General features: G+C 46.8%; 1 protein-coding gene across 1 annotated transcript in view; it reads right to left on the bottom strand.

The window, feature by feature from the left end:
• LOC141959455 (uncharacterized) overlaps positions 1 to 16556 on the bottom strand; it is a 154499-nt gene that overhangs the window by 103134 nt on the left and 34809 nt on the right. The window contains exons 3-9 of the mRNA XM_074903545.1: positions 9614 to 9753; positions 6028 to 6208; positions 5426 to 5585; positions 3793 to 3886; positions 2536 to 2709; positions 1417 to 1577; positions 171 to 300 (exon numbers count right to left, since the gene is read on the bottom strand). Coding sequence (XP_074759646.1) covers positions 171 to 300; positions 1417 to 1577; positions 2536 to 2709; positions 3793 to 3886; positions 5426 to 5585; positions 6028 to 6208; positions 9614 to 9683 — 970 coding nt within the window. The 5' untranslated portion in view covers positions 9684 to 9753. The remainder of the gene's footprint in view (positions 1 to 170; positions 301 to 1416; positions 1578 to 2535; positions 2710 to 3792; positions 3887 to 5425; positions 5586 to 6027; positions 6209 to 9613; positions 9754 to 16556) is intronic.

Here is a 16556-nt window from a genome sequence, read left to right as displayed (position 1 = left end):
TTACTCTGCACCCACTCACAACTCCTCACCCACACTGTGGACATTTGCACAGAAGTTCCTCCCACCCATTCCTACCCATCCATCCTTCACTCCTCACACATATGGCTTTGGGGTGGGTTTTTTCCACACAGACAAGGACACACGAGGATGACTGCAGAAGAGACACTCACTTGTTTTCCCTTTGACAGCTGCTGACTCCCCAAGGGCATCTGCATAGACAGCCCTCACCGTGAAGACGTATTTGGTGTTGGGTTTCAGGTCAGTCACCAGCACGGTGCTTTTGTCACCATCCACCACAATCTGTCACACAGGGGACAAAGGGCATCATTACACCTCTATGACAGTAGAAGACCCCCATGTCGGCCACAGGTTAGGAGCACGAGGTTTCACATCTGATGCAAAGTGACTTCCACGAGCCTCTTAAAACACACTAACTCAGAACCTGGTGATCTTCAGATGACATCCGGGTTCACACTGGACATAGCACTGACACAGGTCTGTGCCAAGGGTGAGTTTCATGGGGTAGCCCAGAAAAAAACCCATGACAGGAGTGTGTGTAAGGGTGAGGGTGATCCTCTTGAAGAAAATGGAGGACAAGCAAACATCTTTGTCAAACAAAGTTTCTTTTAAGCTCGTAGAGGGAGATTTCAATGTAACCTGAGGGCAAGAGAGGTGGAGGCATAACTTCTGTGTTTTCACTACATTCTCATGAGATTCTGAAGCAGCGAGGATGATCATTCTTGTTAAATACAATCTTAATAATTAATACAATTAATAATCTTAACCTTAATAATTTATGCTTTCATAGCTTTGTTCTATTATTAGAAATCAAAGCTTCTGGGCATACATCTTCTATCCTTCAATCTTGCTCTCAGACTGTGCAGTGACCAAGCTGAACTGAAGCAAGCTGGCACACATGGCAGCATCCTTCACACAAGGACACAGCACGCCCAGACCATGCAGAGATCTTACCAAGTTGAACAATCCTGGCAGCAAGAGGAACAGGGGATGCTGCGAGGGTGGATGGGCTTATGTGAGAGGTGGTACCACAGAGGTAAGGAGAGAAAAGAGTGCTTCCCACTGACCTGTTCCTATCAATCCCAGGGGATTTTGTGCCAGTTCATGTCATATCCTCCTTCCCCTCTACCTTCCCCACTGTCACTCCCAGAAACTCCATCTCACCACAACAGCAATGACAAGATTAGCACGAGCAACCTGCAAATGCAATGGTCTATCTATAGACCTTCACTTCAAGCTTCAGGAATTCATGCCAATGCACTGGGCTGGGACCAGGATGGCTGAGGGACATGGTGCCATGTCCTAACCAGGCTGTGCCATCAGCAGCCTCAGCAGAGGACTAACTCCTAACACCAGGGCCTGCAACTGGTGCTCTGCAAAACGGGAATGCAATTCTACCTGCTGCTGGTCCTCTGGATCGGGCCGCCCTGAAGGCAGTAAGGGATGCAGATGGACACGGTAGCCTGTCACCCTCCCTGTAGCTGGCATCCAGGTGAGTCGCAACGAGCTGTGGCTGTGCTCACTGATGTGCAAATCCCGTGGGCCGATGATCTTCTCAGCTGCAAAAAGAGAAAGGAAAGGCCTTTGATTTGAGCCACGATGGTATCAGTGCTGTAGATGTGCGAGCTGTTTATAGATGGAATCAACATATCAACGCAGAGAAAGCCTTGGGTATAGATGGCACTCAGGCTGAGAGCGCAGCAGCAGCTGGATCTGTTTCCAGGCCAGAGCCATGCAAGCAGGTTTTCTTTTGGCAAATTTCTTGACAGCACAAGAATGGAAAACAAAATGGGTTCTGGCTACATTTTCCCTGTGAAACCTGCTTAACGCACAGGGCATAAGCTCCTTCCTGCCTTTCTCCTTACTCCCACCAGAGAATAGTCTGCCAGAAAGCTTGGACTATCCATGAAATGTCACAGAAAACCCTGAAGTGCTACAGAACCACAGAGAAGGCAAAAAAAGACCCTTTAAGGACTCGGATTAAGTTCTCCCAAGCTCTGCCCCAAGATTTTAACACATCTTTCCATGAGTTTGTGTGCGAAGAGGGGGGCAGCAATTCATTGCCATCACCTCTGGATTCACTGCAACATCAGCATCCCTTTGGGGAGAGGTCTAGATCTTTTTGGGGATCTCTTTGGATGCTCTTTGCATCTTCTGTAAGGAATGAAGTGCCTTGGACTTCACCAAGAGACGCCCATGAGGAAAAGCCCCCAAGGGGCAGAAATGGTGCCTCAGCCCATTGCTGCTCCTTTTCTTTGAACTGCCAGCCAGACTTTGAGGACCTGGTATCACTAGACAAACCACGGAGATGCAGACACAAGTGAAATACACAGGACCACTGTCCCCAGGTAATAGATGCTCCATGAAGTGGTTACTCCTCTAGGGTCATCCAACCCCTAAAGCTCCCTTGTGATGAACAGAGGGGATGTGGGAGGCCCATCTCTGTGGTGTGGTTGGCACATCCAGGGGCTGGGAAGGGGGTGGTTCAAGCAGGATAAAAGGAGAGCCCTGACACACCTTGCACAGTCTGCTTGATGGGCCGTGGTGGCTCCGAGGCAGTGAAACAGAGCCTTCGAGAGAGTCTGGGGGCCATGCTGTGGAGCAGGTGGAAATCTTCAACGTAAAGCACATGCTCTGCAGTGGGCTCTGAAGCTATTTTGTTCAGTTCACTCTTGTCAGCATCCTTAATTCCTAGAAGAAGGAAAGAAGAGGAAAGGAGGACATCAAACACCATCAGTGGGCCAGGCCAGGCATTGGCAAGGGCTGTCAAGAGGAAGTGGTAATGTGCTGGACTTTGAGCTTTACACCAGCTTTGGAGTCATGCTGCCCACGGCAAAGGGTGAAACAAGGAATGGAGTCTGAAACTGGATGGGCAGTGGTGAAGCAGATGAAGCCTCTTCCATTAGGGAAAAGAGGTCAAGATTTTCTCCAGAGACATGTCAAGGATTGTCCCAGGGCATTCCACCACTTATGGGCCAAAAGGTGGAAAGCTCTGTTGGTGTGGAGAGTGAAAAGGAACAGGGCAGGATTTGGCCTCATGCTTCCCATTGGATATAGAGACATTTCTGCCCATCTGATGGATGAGTAGATAGGACTTTGAGGGGCTGTGTGAAAATTGCAGAGTTTTCCCATGGTTGAATTAAAAAAAAAGGGAGAAAAAAACCCAACCAACAAACCAACCCTTCCCTAATTTTCACTTCACATAGGTCCAAATCGACCTGGTTGTTCTCTACAATGAAACAGCACCACCATTTCCTTCTACTCCCCTGAAATGTTTTCTGAGGGAAAAGATTTGAGTTGTAATAAATGATTGTATGAAGCTCTTGGGGGTGGGGGGGGTTGCTGAAACTTTTCCTTGTTCACAGAATTATTCTGATGGACATTTTTAACGTAGCTAAAGTCGCTCTCTGAACCCCATTAAGAGAAACCTTCAAAAGTAAAAACATTTCATTTTTGAAAATGTCACATCAAAACATTTTGACTTTTATGGAACTATTTATTGAACTCCTCCTGAATTCATAAGTAGTTTTGACAGATGCAAAACCACGGATTTCCACTGAATAAATCAGTTATCAACAACAACAAAAAACACCCAAGCACAGCACAGATGTGATTTTCCTGTGGTTCCAGTAGTGGCTGAGCATGGGGATGGGTGCAGTTTTTAGAGGGGGGTGTCATGTATCAGGAATCTTCCCCGGTGTATAGTCTGTGTGTTGGTGCACACACAGTATTTGGTGGGAAATGCTCCACAGAACTTCGTGTGTCCATACGTACCTACAGCAAACACTGTCACACCCCCATCCTGCAGGACTCGGGCTTCGTCTTCAACCGAATCGTTGGATTTCCCATCCGTGATCAAAACAACTGCCTACAAGAATTGGTGTAAGAGCCAGAGGATGAAAGAGCACAACATGAGAAGGTCAGAGACAGCTGCAGGATTTTCACACTGACAAGCCAGATCTTGGATTAAGTCCTTCTTTCTAAAGGGATGGCCACTTGAAAATAAATCCTTTGGTAACTCACACCTCTGGGGTAAGACACGTGAAATCAGCTTTCATGAGCATGAGCTGGGAAGGAGCAGAGCATAAACGCTGCTGCTCATGACAGCATCTTCTCTGCAGGTCTCCTCCTGCTCAGCTGTGTCTCACCTCTGCTTAGGGCAGTAACTCTGGCTCCAGAAGGAGATGAACGCCAGCACAGAGAGAGGATTCACCCCTACAGGTCCGTAAGAGCAGCTCTTAAAGGAGGACTCAGCTGTATGCTGGACATAACTCTTGGCCACTGGCACCTGGATGGTGCTATCAGGTGGTAAGAAACTCTCTCAGCCTGGGTTCCAATGACAGCCAGAGTGAGCAACCACAGACTTATCAAGCTTTTTGGGCAGTCCCATGTCAGATCACACAGCAGGAGATACGGCTGGTGCATGGGATGCTATAATGAAGACAGACCCTGCTGCAAGACCTTTAAGCAGGCAGTTAACAGGTGGTTAATGCATCCCACCTGTATCATCATGTTCTCCCTCCCGCTCTATGACCCAAACAGGTCTCACTGACCACACTGATCACACCACACTGATAGCATGGGTCGCAGACCACATTTAGCATGCAGATCTCAGAGCAAAGGGGAAGGGGCAGCACCAAGCTGCAAATGTGGGATATCCATGGGAGGTGAAAGCTGACTGTGATAGTTTCAGTCTCGATTCACAGGGTGTATCCACTCCCCATGTGGCTGCCCCCTTCTTGAATTCAAGGCCATTTATCACCAGAGCAGAGTGAACTGCTTCATGCAGCCTGCAGAGCAAACCAGAATGCAGCACCTTCTCTTTAGCATCCTCAGAGCCCCTTAGAAATTATGAGCAAAATAATTTTTAAAAAAACGATCTGAAGAAACCAACGACCCAGAACTGATGTCTGAAAGGTAAAGACACTGTAACACGTCAGCTTTTTGAGTAAGATTCTAACTGTACTGTCACCCTCTGTAACCAGAGTGGATGGGTGCAGACTAGTACCAACAGCTACGTGCACCAACACCACAACTTGTCTCCTTGTCCTTATCATGTCCTAAGCCTGTTCAGTTAGCTTACGCAGTAAGTGTCCTGAATTTGGGTGTTCAGCTGGAGGTATTTAAGACTAGAACACTGGTTCCCTCTTCAATCCATGAGGAAATATGAACATTTAAAAAAAGTGAGTCAGTCCTTTGAAGATCTGGAGGCACCTGCCTCCTTCTATCACCAATAAAGTCACCTGAGGCTGAATAAGCTCCTAAATGTGGTACCTCAACTCCAAGCTAAATATCAGATGGGATAAATAAAACCCAAATGGCTCATTCATGCCTTCAGGTGAAGAAGTTAGAGGTCTGATCCTCACTGAGGACGACCCCAGGGAAGTCCTCACAGAAGGTCTCTTACCTTTGCTGCATCCTCTCGCAGCGTGTCCCGGCGAGACATGGCATGAGCTGCAAACACCAGGGCTGACCCTGTTTTTAAGCTGCCACCTTTGAGGGAGAGATCCTGAATTGCCACTAGCATTTCTTCAATTGTAACGTAATCTGTGAGCTCGATACTCATCCTGGGAATGAGAAATGGGGGAATAAGAAGCAAGAAAGCACCGTCACAACAAGGATGCACTGATAATAGTAATGACCAGCAACAATATTACATTCAGCCAGTCATACTCAGCTTATACGTAGGCAAGGAGTCCTCTTCACAGTGGTCAAGGGAGTCCAGGGTATGAACCCCAGAGCCCTGTTACCATAAAACATGGTGTAAAATTAGATGGCGGGGAATTTCTTGTGGCTGCATTAAATGTCAACCTCCTGCCCGGAAAGAGTTCCCCAAGGCTGAACACCTCTAGACACTGGTGACACTGCTGAGGGTTGAGCTCTTGCTCTGCTCTTGTAATGGTTCAGCAGAGCATTGAGAGCTCTTTAACCATGGGGCCACAGTTGCCCATCTAGAGCCACAGGGGTAAAGAGACTTGGGTGCTGCTGGTAGAGGACGGACTGACCCACCTTGCTTTCTCCCTGTAGAGTGCCACCGCCAGCCGGATGCCTCCTTTGCCCATCACCACGTTCTCGAAGGAACGGGCCATGCTGCTGATGAAGTCCTTGACCAGATGGGAGTTCTCCCTTCCTGTGCCCTGTGACTGCCCCACGAGGAACAAAATGTCGGCCACCTCTGCTGTCCTGCACGCTGAGGGAGAAGAGGGGCAGGAAGGTTCATCCCACACCATGCAATGAGCCAGCCAGGAGAAAACCCCCCGAGTCACGTGCACCCCCAAGATATTGCAGCTAAGGAATATTGCTTAGGCCCAATGAAGGGCATAATCATGGGCTTCCCAGAGCAACAGGCTGCTTTATTCTCTTTTCTTTCCCCCTAATTTCCTGTTTTGCTGTTCTCACCCAGGGGAAGTTTCTCATTTGAAGCACAAACACTGAGACCCAGACCCATCAAGTCATGTGGGTCTGTAGGACATGCTGGAAGCAAGGGGATGACTGGGGGTTTCACACGCCCAGAAGCAGATACCCGAGTCAAACACAACTCAAATTTGGGAATGTGGCAGCTCTGCCACCCCATCAACCATCCTGGGCTTCTTGCATCGAGGTTTCTAGAGCCAATGTGAGACACCCATGCAGACATGGGGCCACCTGGTCACTCAGGCCTTGTCAGCCTTAAAAAAAGTCTTCCAGTCTTGCATGGAGAGAGTTCTGGATGCTCCCCCCTTGCCTAGCTGCCAGCATCTCTGAGCAAAAAAAAATTACCTTGTGCAAAAAATGAACAATTTCAGTGTTTTTTTCTACACAAGCCAGAGCTATCTGATGACAGCTGGCAGGGAAGGGACAGGTGTACAGGGAAATTTGTTTAACAAACATCAAGGCATATTTCCCTTTACAGTGTTCAGTCTCAATTTAATTTAATTTTTTTTAGGCATCCAATAACTATATTTCATGGACAGAAATCTGATTACTTTTAGGGATGCTTAAATTAATGAAGGCTCTACAAGGGATGTTCAAAATCTATATTTTCTTTGGTATTTCTCTCCCTTGCAGATAGATGCTGAGTTATTGCTGTAAAGCTGCTAAAAAGTAGACCATGCTGACTGCTGGAGGAGGGCTTTTTGCATCTCGCTCACCAGGACTGGGCTCAACCTCTTCTCTCCTTTTTTTTTTTTTTTTCCTTCTCCTTTTGTGTCACTACTGCTTTGGACTTTACCCAGCCACTGCCTTGGCTTCCAGCTGCAGCTCTGGAGACTCAACTCACACCCAACCAGGGCTGCAGCATTTGTTCCTGTTTGCTGGGGAGACGCGCTAGGCAGGTTTCTCCTGCTTCTACCGCAAATGGAAAGCCTGTTTTAGCTCAGTCTCTTCAACTTACCTGACTTTTACCCCATTTCTATAAGCAGGCTCCCCAAAGAGCTTGGAAAGATGCAGGTTTTGTGTCCTCCGTCATTGCTGTGTCCCTGATTGACCCCCTTTGGCCACACAGCAGGACAGAGGATCATTCGCTGGCTGCAGACAGATGGCAGTCCGAGGGTCTTTGTTACCCAATGCTTTTAGTTTCTTCATTTTCCTTTGTACCTCCTGACACTGAGCTCTTCACAACTTCAACAGTTCTGTTTACTGCAGAAAAATAACGACTGGCTCTTTTTGGTTTTACTTGTACCCAGCTGGGAATATAATTCACATTCCCTTGACAAAAATGGGGGATGATTATTTCCATTTTCCTTCCTAGAACTCTCTGTTGAGATCTCTCTTCCTTTCTCAATGCTCTATAAGTGCTTTTCAGCTGAGATGTCAGAGGTGTCCTGAAGGCAGCTCAGCTGCTAACATCACCATAAGCTCTTTTCCCAGCTGCGGGTTCTTTTTGCATATGCCCCTTTCCCCTAGCTTTGACCTTGATGTCCCTGTTCCCCCAGGACTTGGAGGGAAGGCAATACCAGTTCTCAGCTCCAACCTCAGAACTGGAAATCATTCAACAGCTTCTCAGAGTAACCACAGCCTGTAAAATCCCAGTAACCACAACCAGGAAAACCCCAATAAAAGTTCAACAAGATGGAGGAGACCATCCACCAGCCCTCTCAAAATCACCCACCTGTCGGAGCTACTCAAGGCAGTGTGGACAGATTTCCCTGGAAGACCTGCATTTTTGACCCTGATCTGGAAAACATGCTCAAAATGCCATTGAGGGGACCTTTTCTACCCGTTCCTCCACATCCCAAATCCCCCAAGAGCCACCTCCAATCCATGCCTGGCCCCTGGGAGTCTTGCTCACCCTGCATAATGCTCCCACCCCCATTTGCATCCAGGGATAATGAGAAGAAAAGCAACAAGCAAGAGTTCCATGGGATTAAAAAGGGCAGGATGGTGCCCCTTTCTCTACAAAGGGGCAATCAGAGTCCATTCTGTGAGATGCTGAGCCAGGAGCTCAGCACCTTTCCTGAGGGGCCCAGCTTGGCAATGAAACCCAAGAGCATTCACTGCTTGGATCAGGTACCTGAAGCTGTCATCGGAAGCATGTGATGTTAAGCATATTTGGATTGGTACCTTCTCGAGAAAATACCAACACAGACAGCTATATTAATCACAGGGGGATATGATTTTATTTGAAATTTTCCATGCACCTCCAAAATTACCATGTTTCATCAATCACAGGTTTGCCAGAGACATCTGTAAATGTTGATTTATTGCACTGTTCCCAGCTTTGAATTAAATAGCATTATAGTCAAGTATATTGGCTTAATTGATGGACAGGAACTTAATCAAGTTAATTTTGTAGCTGATGCCAAAGCTTCCATTAACTCCTTGTTGAATTTACTGAATTTGGTCCAGGTGAATTTATACCTTCAAAGCATGGGGCCTTGTTGCTGCAGACCAGTTTGAAGAGGGAAGCCTCACTGGCTCACACCCAACCCCATAACTGTCCTGGGAGCTCTGGCTTAGCTTCGTAGGATGCTCACAAGGAGCCTCCCCCTTCTGTAGTACCATGAGGCTACAGAGACATGTCATGGATCATCCTGTAACTCCATGAGGCTCTTCTCTGGGTTCCTTTTGTTTCCTGCCTTTCAGCTCTGGCCCTCTCTACCCAAAAGTTCTTTGTGGGCCTGCACAGGCAACAGGAAACCAGGGAGGAGGTGAGCCCTTGTTCCATCTCCACTCTAAACAGTAGCAGGAGGCTTCAAGGCCTCCTTGATGTCTTTTCTCTCATATCCTCTGTGTGGTGGCTTGTACCAGCTCTTGGAGATCAGAAGAGGAATCAGGAGGGGATGCATTTTCCTTTTCTCCTCATTTCCACTGGGGCAGCTGAGGTGGAACAGTACTAGAGGCTTAGAGGACACTAAGCAGAGCCCTGATTGCCTCATAAACCCTAGTGCAACAAGCCAGGTCCCACCTGCCTTTTGGGGCCAGCGGAGGTGCTCTGTTAGCCAGATGATCCCAACCTAAAAGGACCCTATGCAGAAGTTAAAGGCATCAGCACTGTGACAGCATCTGTGCGTGGATCCATGACATTAGCAGAAACTGGAAAAGGTTGTTTTTCCCCCTGATGTATCTTAGCATCACCCCTAGCTGCTGAATTCATGGTAGCCCACTTGTCACGTACCTTCATGAACGGCCACAGCTCTGTACTGCACCACAGCCACTGCCAAGGCAAGGATCTGGGCATACAACATTTTCCTTGTCCTTGGGAAGAAGCTCCTTCTTGGTTCCTGGAGTCAGCACACAGCCTGGAGCATCATTCATCTGCAGGAGAAAAGAGGATTTAACACAGGCCATCTGATATGATGCTCCCACCAGCCTACAGCGACGAGGGAAGCTTGTCTCCAACTACAAAGGCTCATCTTGGTTTAGGCAACTGGCATTGAAGTCCACAAATCCACTAATTCCTCCATGTCTTTGCTGATGCTGGCTACAGGGGAGAGCTCAGCTTTGTTCCCCCAGCACTTTTCACTAACAGCACCCTTATTCAGGTAAAAACAACCTTAGGCAATTAAGCCTAAATGTGAGGATTAGGGGTGTGATGAAAGAGGGAAGCATCTGCTGCCTCAATCACACAGCGGGGGGGAAAGATCACTACATCACTGCAGACAACAATCACCTGCACTCAAGTCTTTATTAGCCTGTTTGGGGGCTAGCCTTTAGGTTCCTAAATCCAGGATTAACTGCTTTGTACTTGCTACCCTTGGAGAGCCAGTGCATCACTATGGAGCTGCAGGCTCTGGTTATTACCTATGGATGGTTTAGTGACTCCCCAAACTGCTATAGGAGTCTCCCTCTGAGCAGCAGGGGCTTCTCTCTACAAAGCATCAACTGCAGCAGAAGTGGTGTTGTCAGAAGGGGTTTTCTTTTTTAATGGACAACAAAAAGTTCTGCTCCTGTTCTCCTTGCCTGCGCATCTCAGGCTGAGCAATTTCACAAGGAGACATGAACTACTTCCAGGGTGGAAATTACAGGTGTGGGGAAAAGATGAGCTCAGGTGACTTCATCCAGCCTAGCTCTTTGCCAGGGCTGGATTGTTCCTTCCAGCTGACAACATGCAACCTCAAAATCATGTTGCATTATAGATTGGGTCTGTTTTGGAAAACAAGGCTGAGTTCCTGTGCAGAGCCCAGACTAACCCCACCTAAATGAATCCCCCAAACAAGCAAGGTGAAGGTCAAGTGCCTGGACCAGCCTGGTGTATGTCTAGACTTCAGGGGCAGCAGGGCTGTGGTCACCTTGACCATCACGTAGCTACACCCATCTCTGAGACCCTCAGAACTTAAGTTTCCCTAAAGTGTTTTCTGTTTCTTATTTTCCCTTTCTCTTCTCATAGTTGCTGGGTGTACTTGGATATAATCAAGATCTCTGCTGTGCAGCAGTTAACCTGTGCTGTCTGCTTCCTTCGTAATTCCTGCCAAAACCTCTGTGCGGTTCTGCTGTTGGTTACTGTGGAGATGGCTGCAAAGCAAAAAAATCTGACTCTTCAAAAAAACCCCTAAAAACCCCCAAACAAACCAAGGAAATGTAGGCTTTTTAACAACAGGAGTAAACAAGCTTCTAGGAATCGAGTAACAGAGGAGAAGTGCAGAGCTGAGACCCAAGACAACTAGGTTTTACCCCCACCTCTTTTGCAGGAGTTGTGTTTCAAGTTTTGGCAAGCTCATGCCATCGCCCCTCAGCCCCCAGCGCCCTTCTTGCAATGCCATCCTGGCAGCATCCCCTTTTCCCTTCCCATTTAATCCTCAGCTCTGTAGGTCAGGGTCTGTCCTGGACTATAAAACCCCCTTCTTTGATCAGGAAAGCAGCAGAACCTTTGACTGGGTTTCTGAGCTCTGTGTTAATATTATTAAAACCACATGTCCCTCCAGAAATGTTCCTGCAGAGACTTTTATTTCAGTTTTTCAGAAAGTACCCCCTTCTATCCTCTCTTCTCCTCTTCTTCCCATCATTCACACCTCTACACCTCTTCCTGCCCAAAATACAATGCAAGTGAAGGATAAGTTAGCTTGTAAAGACAACACACTGTTCTGAGAATTTTAATGTCTAAAATAACACCAGAAATGCAATATAATATGTACTGAGATAGCTAATCTAGATCCTTCAAGAGCACACACCCATCACAACAGCTGGCACTGAAGCCTTTTCTAATGGTCTTGCTGGTCTGTATGGGGAAGGCTCGTTTCTGCAAACAGCGCAGTGACCAGCTCACCCAGTCCTGCCCCAAAAACACCAGCTGCCACACTGAGACAGAAAATCTTCCAAATTGCTGATTTTCATAAGTGACTCAGGGATCCCTGAGTTAGCACATCCACTGCCACATGTCACCCCATGGGGTCCTGCCTGGTGTCGAGGTCCTCTAGCACACACACCCGGCCTGGAGGCCACCAGGGCTCATGGCCCTCATTGCCTTCAGCAGCCACCAATCCATCCCATCTCATTAAGAGAAGATAAGCAGTAGATTAACAAGCTCCAAACTCACTGCCTTCAGAATAGCTTTGTAAGTAGCTTCTACCTTCAGACATGAGTCTTGATGTTGGACTCATACCTCCTGCCTTTCCAAATGTGACATTTTATCCTCTCCCACTTCATCCTCTCCACTCCTGCCCTAAACCAAGGATGAAATTTCCTTGCTGCTTGGGATAGACTGAGCCCAAAACACGTGGAAAAAAATAATTTAAAAAAAGTTTAAATGCTAACAGAAATCTCCATTCCTCTTTGTAATTCCAAGGAAATACTAGTTTATTCTTAAAGAATAAGAAAGTCCCTCTAAGATGCCAACATCATCCATGAGGATGCGAAGGTCTACTCCAGAGCATTGGCTTCCTTGCACCAGTGGCCAGAGTGCTGACCCACGGGGCAAGGGTATGTACTGCTGTGGTGATAACTTGAGGGGGATATGGAGCCAGCAAGGGGCAAAGGACAGAAAAAAACACCCCTCTGAATCTTCAGCATTAGTTGCCCAACTTCACATATATGCAGGGAATGAAAAAAGGCCTAAGCAACAAGAAATAAGACTGAGTTTCTGCAGTCACTTTGGGCAGCTAAGCCAAAGCACATTTTTGCAGATAAAAATTGAACATGTGCTTTTCCTTTTTTTTTTTTTTTTTTTTTTTTCCCCAGGTCTGATATTATTTAATGCTTCAGCATGGAACAAAGAGAGTAAAAAATGCACATTAACAAAGCAATAGGAAAATACTCATATAAGGAATAAATCCTAGAAGACTCAGCAGAGGCAAAGAAAAAGCACGGTGAGGCCCAGGCCTTCAGTGAGTAAATATTAACATCCACAAAATGCAGAGACCCTGTGGGTGTAGAAAGGCTCAAGCTCAGAACAATCACACTTTGAATTCACATTGCAAAGGTGAGGAAAAAAGAGTCAAAAGGTTTTCACAATCTGGATGCCACAAACTAAACAGATTTCCTGGCAGACGTGAATTCATATATACACATGTGCATGCATGTTGAACAGTTACGTGTTCAATTTTTGAACATATTGAATATTTCTAATTTTTATTACATATATTTTTTAAATTGTAGTTAAAGCTGTGCTCTGCTTTCTAGCAGTGAGCTGCAAATGTTCATTCGGGGTGAAAATCCACCCAGCTCCTGCTGTTGAGTTACCAGCATGGGTCCTTGATGGATGACTTCAGCACATCCAGATTATAAATGAACCCAAATTAAGGGCACTATTCTCTGACTTCAAAAGAAAAATGAGTTGTTTTCTGTCTTGTTTTCCCCCTTCTTGATTCCTTCCAGAATCCCCCTGCATTTAAGGGCTCATCTGGGTATGAAATACCAGCCCTAGGTGAGAAAAGGCAGTTGTGGAACTTGTGTATCAGGGTGAAGAGCTGCTCTGCAGCTTCCAGACACTTGCTCCAATACTTCCCTCCACCAACAGCCCACCACATCTGGGCTTGCTCCTTCCATGTGCTCCAGCTTTTAGGATATACGTTGGGTAACAAGGCTGATGGAGGGCTGCCGTTTGCTCTATCATCATTGTCCAACTCGGGGCAGCTCAGTACACTTAGAGCAACCAGCTCACTTAGGAGCCACCATGACGCTCACCATATACATTATATACATCAGAAAACTTAACCCCAGCAAGTCTTAGCTGATCTTTGCAGACACTGGTTGCCATCATCCTCTGTCAAAGAGCTCCTAAAACCACTACAGAGGTCTTTAGAGAAACCTGGTAGGGGCAGGGAAACAACGCCATAAACTTCAGGGTTTTGCAAGGAATCCCAGCAATTTCCTTGATCTTTTACTGTCCCTGGTAAATAATTTATAGGGGCAACTTCTCTGGGTTTTACAGTTCCTTGAACAAATTGCCTCCAAACCCCATAAAGCTGACGGACCACGTTCTCCCTTTACCTCACCTGGATGAGATGACAGAGCTGTGGGAAGCTCGGCAAGATGCGGGAGGGTAAGAGAGGAATAAAAGCGGGTCTTACATACTTGCAGTACTGCCACAGCCTGGGTTGTTGTTCCCCTCCATTTATTCTTCCTGTGTATATGTTTGCAATAATCTTTTTTTTTTTTTTTTCCCCAACAAATTTTGGGATAAATAAATAACCCCTGTCAACAAGGTCTGTCTAAAAGGGATGAAACTCTGTAGATTTTCAGTCTCATCTGGCCACTGCCTGTCTTCCATTTGCCTGTGGCTTCAGCTGGATCTCACGCATCTCCTGCCCCAGGATCACCCAAGCCAGATGCTGCTAACTCCATCCACCAAATATCTATCCCTGTTGCATACAGACAGAAAAACTACATTACAGAGCTGCATCTGGGCATGCACAGCCTTCCGAGGGGATCTGTGCAGATCCACGTCTCAGCACCCACCATTGTGCCATAGCACATATCACACATACAGACAGACTATCTGACTCACAGCCTAGAAAAAACTTGACCATTTCAGCCAAATCTGACAGAGGGAAGTAGGTCTCGTTTTTATACAAGTGTCCTGAAAACCACCAGATGGGCAGAGGAAGGATATCCTATTTGCAGCTCCCTCTGAGAGGCTGCAGACTGAGCACAACCTTATATTAGCCAGCAGAGAACCCACCAAGGCTTCACCTTACTAGACACCACTGTACGCAGCCCAGCATCCAAGGACCCTCTTCATTGAGCACTACCAGGCACATTGCAAAATTCTATGGAGAGAGATCCCAGCAGCCCCCCAAGGAGACAACGCTGAGATGTGTAATTGCAATGTAGAGACTGGCCTGAATGGAGAATTAATGGGAACTTCAGGATACGGAGGCACCAGAGACTGACAGGAGAAGGGTGTGGAGATGGTCCAGATATTGAGGGCACCAGCATTAACAGGTCACCGAGATCCCAGCTTATCTACATGTAATTTTGCATGATATTCGGATGGGGAAAAAACAAGGCACAGACTGCGACTAAAGCAAAGGACAGGACAGAGTCAAACCATTACATTTTGGAGGCAAGATGAAAAATAAAAACACAGGCTTGAGGCTTGAGACACTAGCAAGGAGGCAAAGGATGGACTAAACCCTAATGGCTCACGGAGGTGGAGAACATATGTCACAACCACTGTCAGCTCCAAAAAGGTACCAACAGCTCATCCAAAAGCAGCATCTTGTCACCAATGTAAGAAAAACTCAGGAGGTAGGATGGAGATGCAATAGGTGGTGTCAGTTAGAGGGTCTGTCCACTTCACAAGCAAAGGTGTTCATAATTTGCTGCCGGGGAGATGATGGTTCTCTCCTTCAGCTTTGAAATGCTCCTATGGAAAGGAGTGTTTCTGCAGCTCCTCTCCTGTGATTAGGCACCATTTGCTGCAGGGGAGTTAAAGACATTTTTCAACCTCAAGGAAAATGGTAGACTTGAATGGGAGGTAAAATCTGGTTAAACATGGGTTGTTCCTCGCTTGACAGAAATAAGCCTCGGGGGGTCAAAAGTTTACAGTTTATTTTTTAATGGAGTTAATAGATTTTTATGGTAATTGATTTCTCTCTAAATCCCTTGAATACAGATTTTAAGCTGTTTTCATAAAGAAATATGAATGCATTGACTTGTTGGTAGCTGGAGGCACACTCCTGAAATGCACGGGACTCTCCAGGAGCAGGCAGAGGGGCCGATCCGCAGGGAGGAGACAGTCCCTTTGCAAGGCAGAAGTGTAAAATGGTACCAAAAGCCAGATCTCAAATTAAGTCCAAAGGGGCTGGGATTAGCTTTTGTCTTTTTGAAAGCCCCTTGGACACCTTTCAGGCTAAACCAGGAGTATACAAACACAATTCAAAATGTGTTCAGAATTAATTACGTGGGTCAGGAGCACTAACTCTGACAGAACATACTCAGGTCCTTCAGCTGGTGTGAGCTGGGAACGGCCATGTCCACCCATTTCATGTCATTCCTCTTGTGTGGGTATTCACACCCCTTTGGGGCCATTTTCGTATAGGATTTTCCATTTCCTGGAAGATCCCTTTCACTACATTGACAGTGAAATTTTGGCCACGTGACTAGGAAAGGAAAAAAATGGGATTTCCCAAATTGTTAAAAATACTAATAACTGGTATCAAAACAACAAGGCAGTGCATCCCAACTGGGCCACGGTCAGTGCATCCAAACCAGGCTCCAACCACCAGTCCTGTGATCAGCGGAGATTTTGGCAGTCTAAGGTGGTGCATGAATGTGTTTTGTCTTTCCTGCCCACCTGCTGATGCTTAGGGGTTTAAATCCCCAGTATTGAACCAACTGACTCAGCCCAGCACTCATAAGCAATTTGACAACACTGTGAAAGCAAGCTACCACTTCATGCCACTCTTACACGAACAGATAGCTGAAAATCAGTGGGCATTTGGCTCATCTGTCTCAACATGAGACTTACCCAGCTAATTCCCATCTCGAGTTTCTCCTGCTCTGAGATCTCGGGTGCCAGATGCAGCGTGTACCTTGACCCCATGACACAGGCTCTAGAAGGAGGCAAGGCAAGCTGCATAAACCCACTGCTGGGTGGCTCTGGTTCCTGAGACTCCTAACATCAGATCCTCTAGTAGAAAGGGCTGTCAAGAAGTGATCTGATTTTTGTTTGCCCCCAA

This window comes from Athene noctua, chromosome 3 (genome assembly GCF_965140245.1).
Source record: "Athene noctua chromosome 3, bAthNoc1.hap1.1, whole genome shotgun sequence".
Classification (NCBI taxonomy): Eukaryota; Metazoa; Chordata; class Aves; order Strigiformes; family Strigidae; genus Athene; species Athene noctua.
This window is presented reverse-complemented; position numbering and strand designations above follow the sequence as displayed.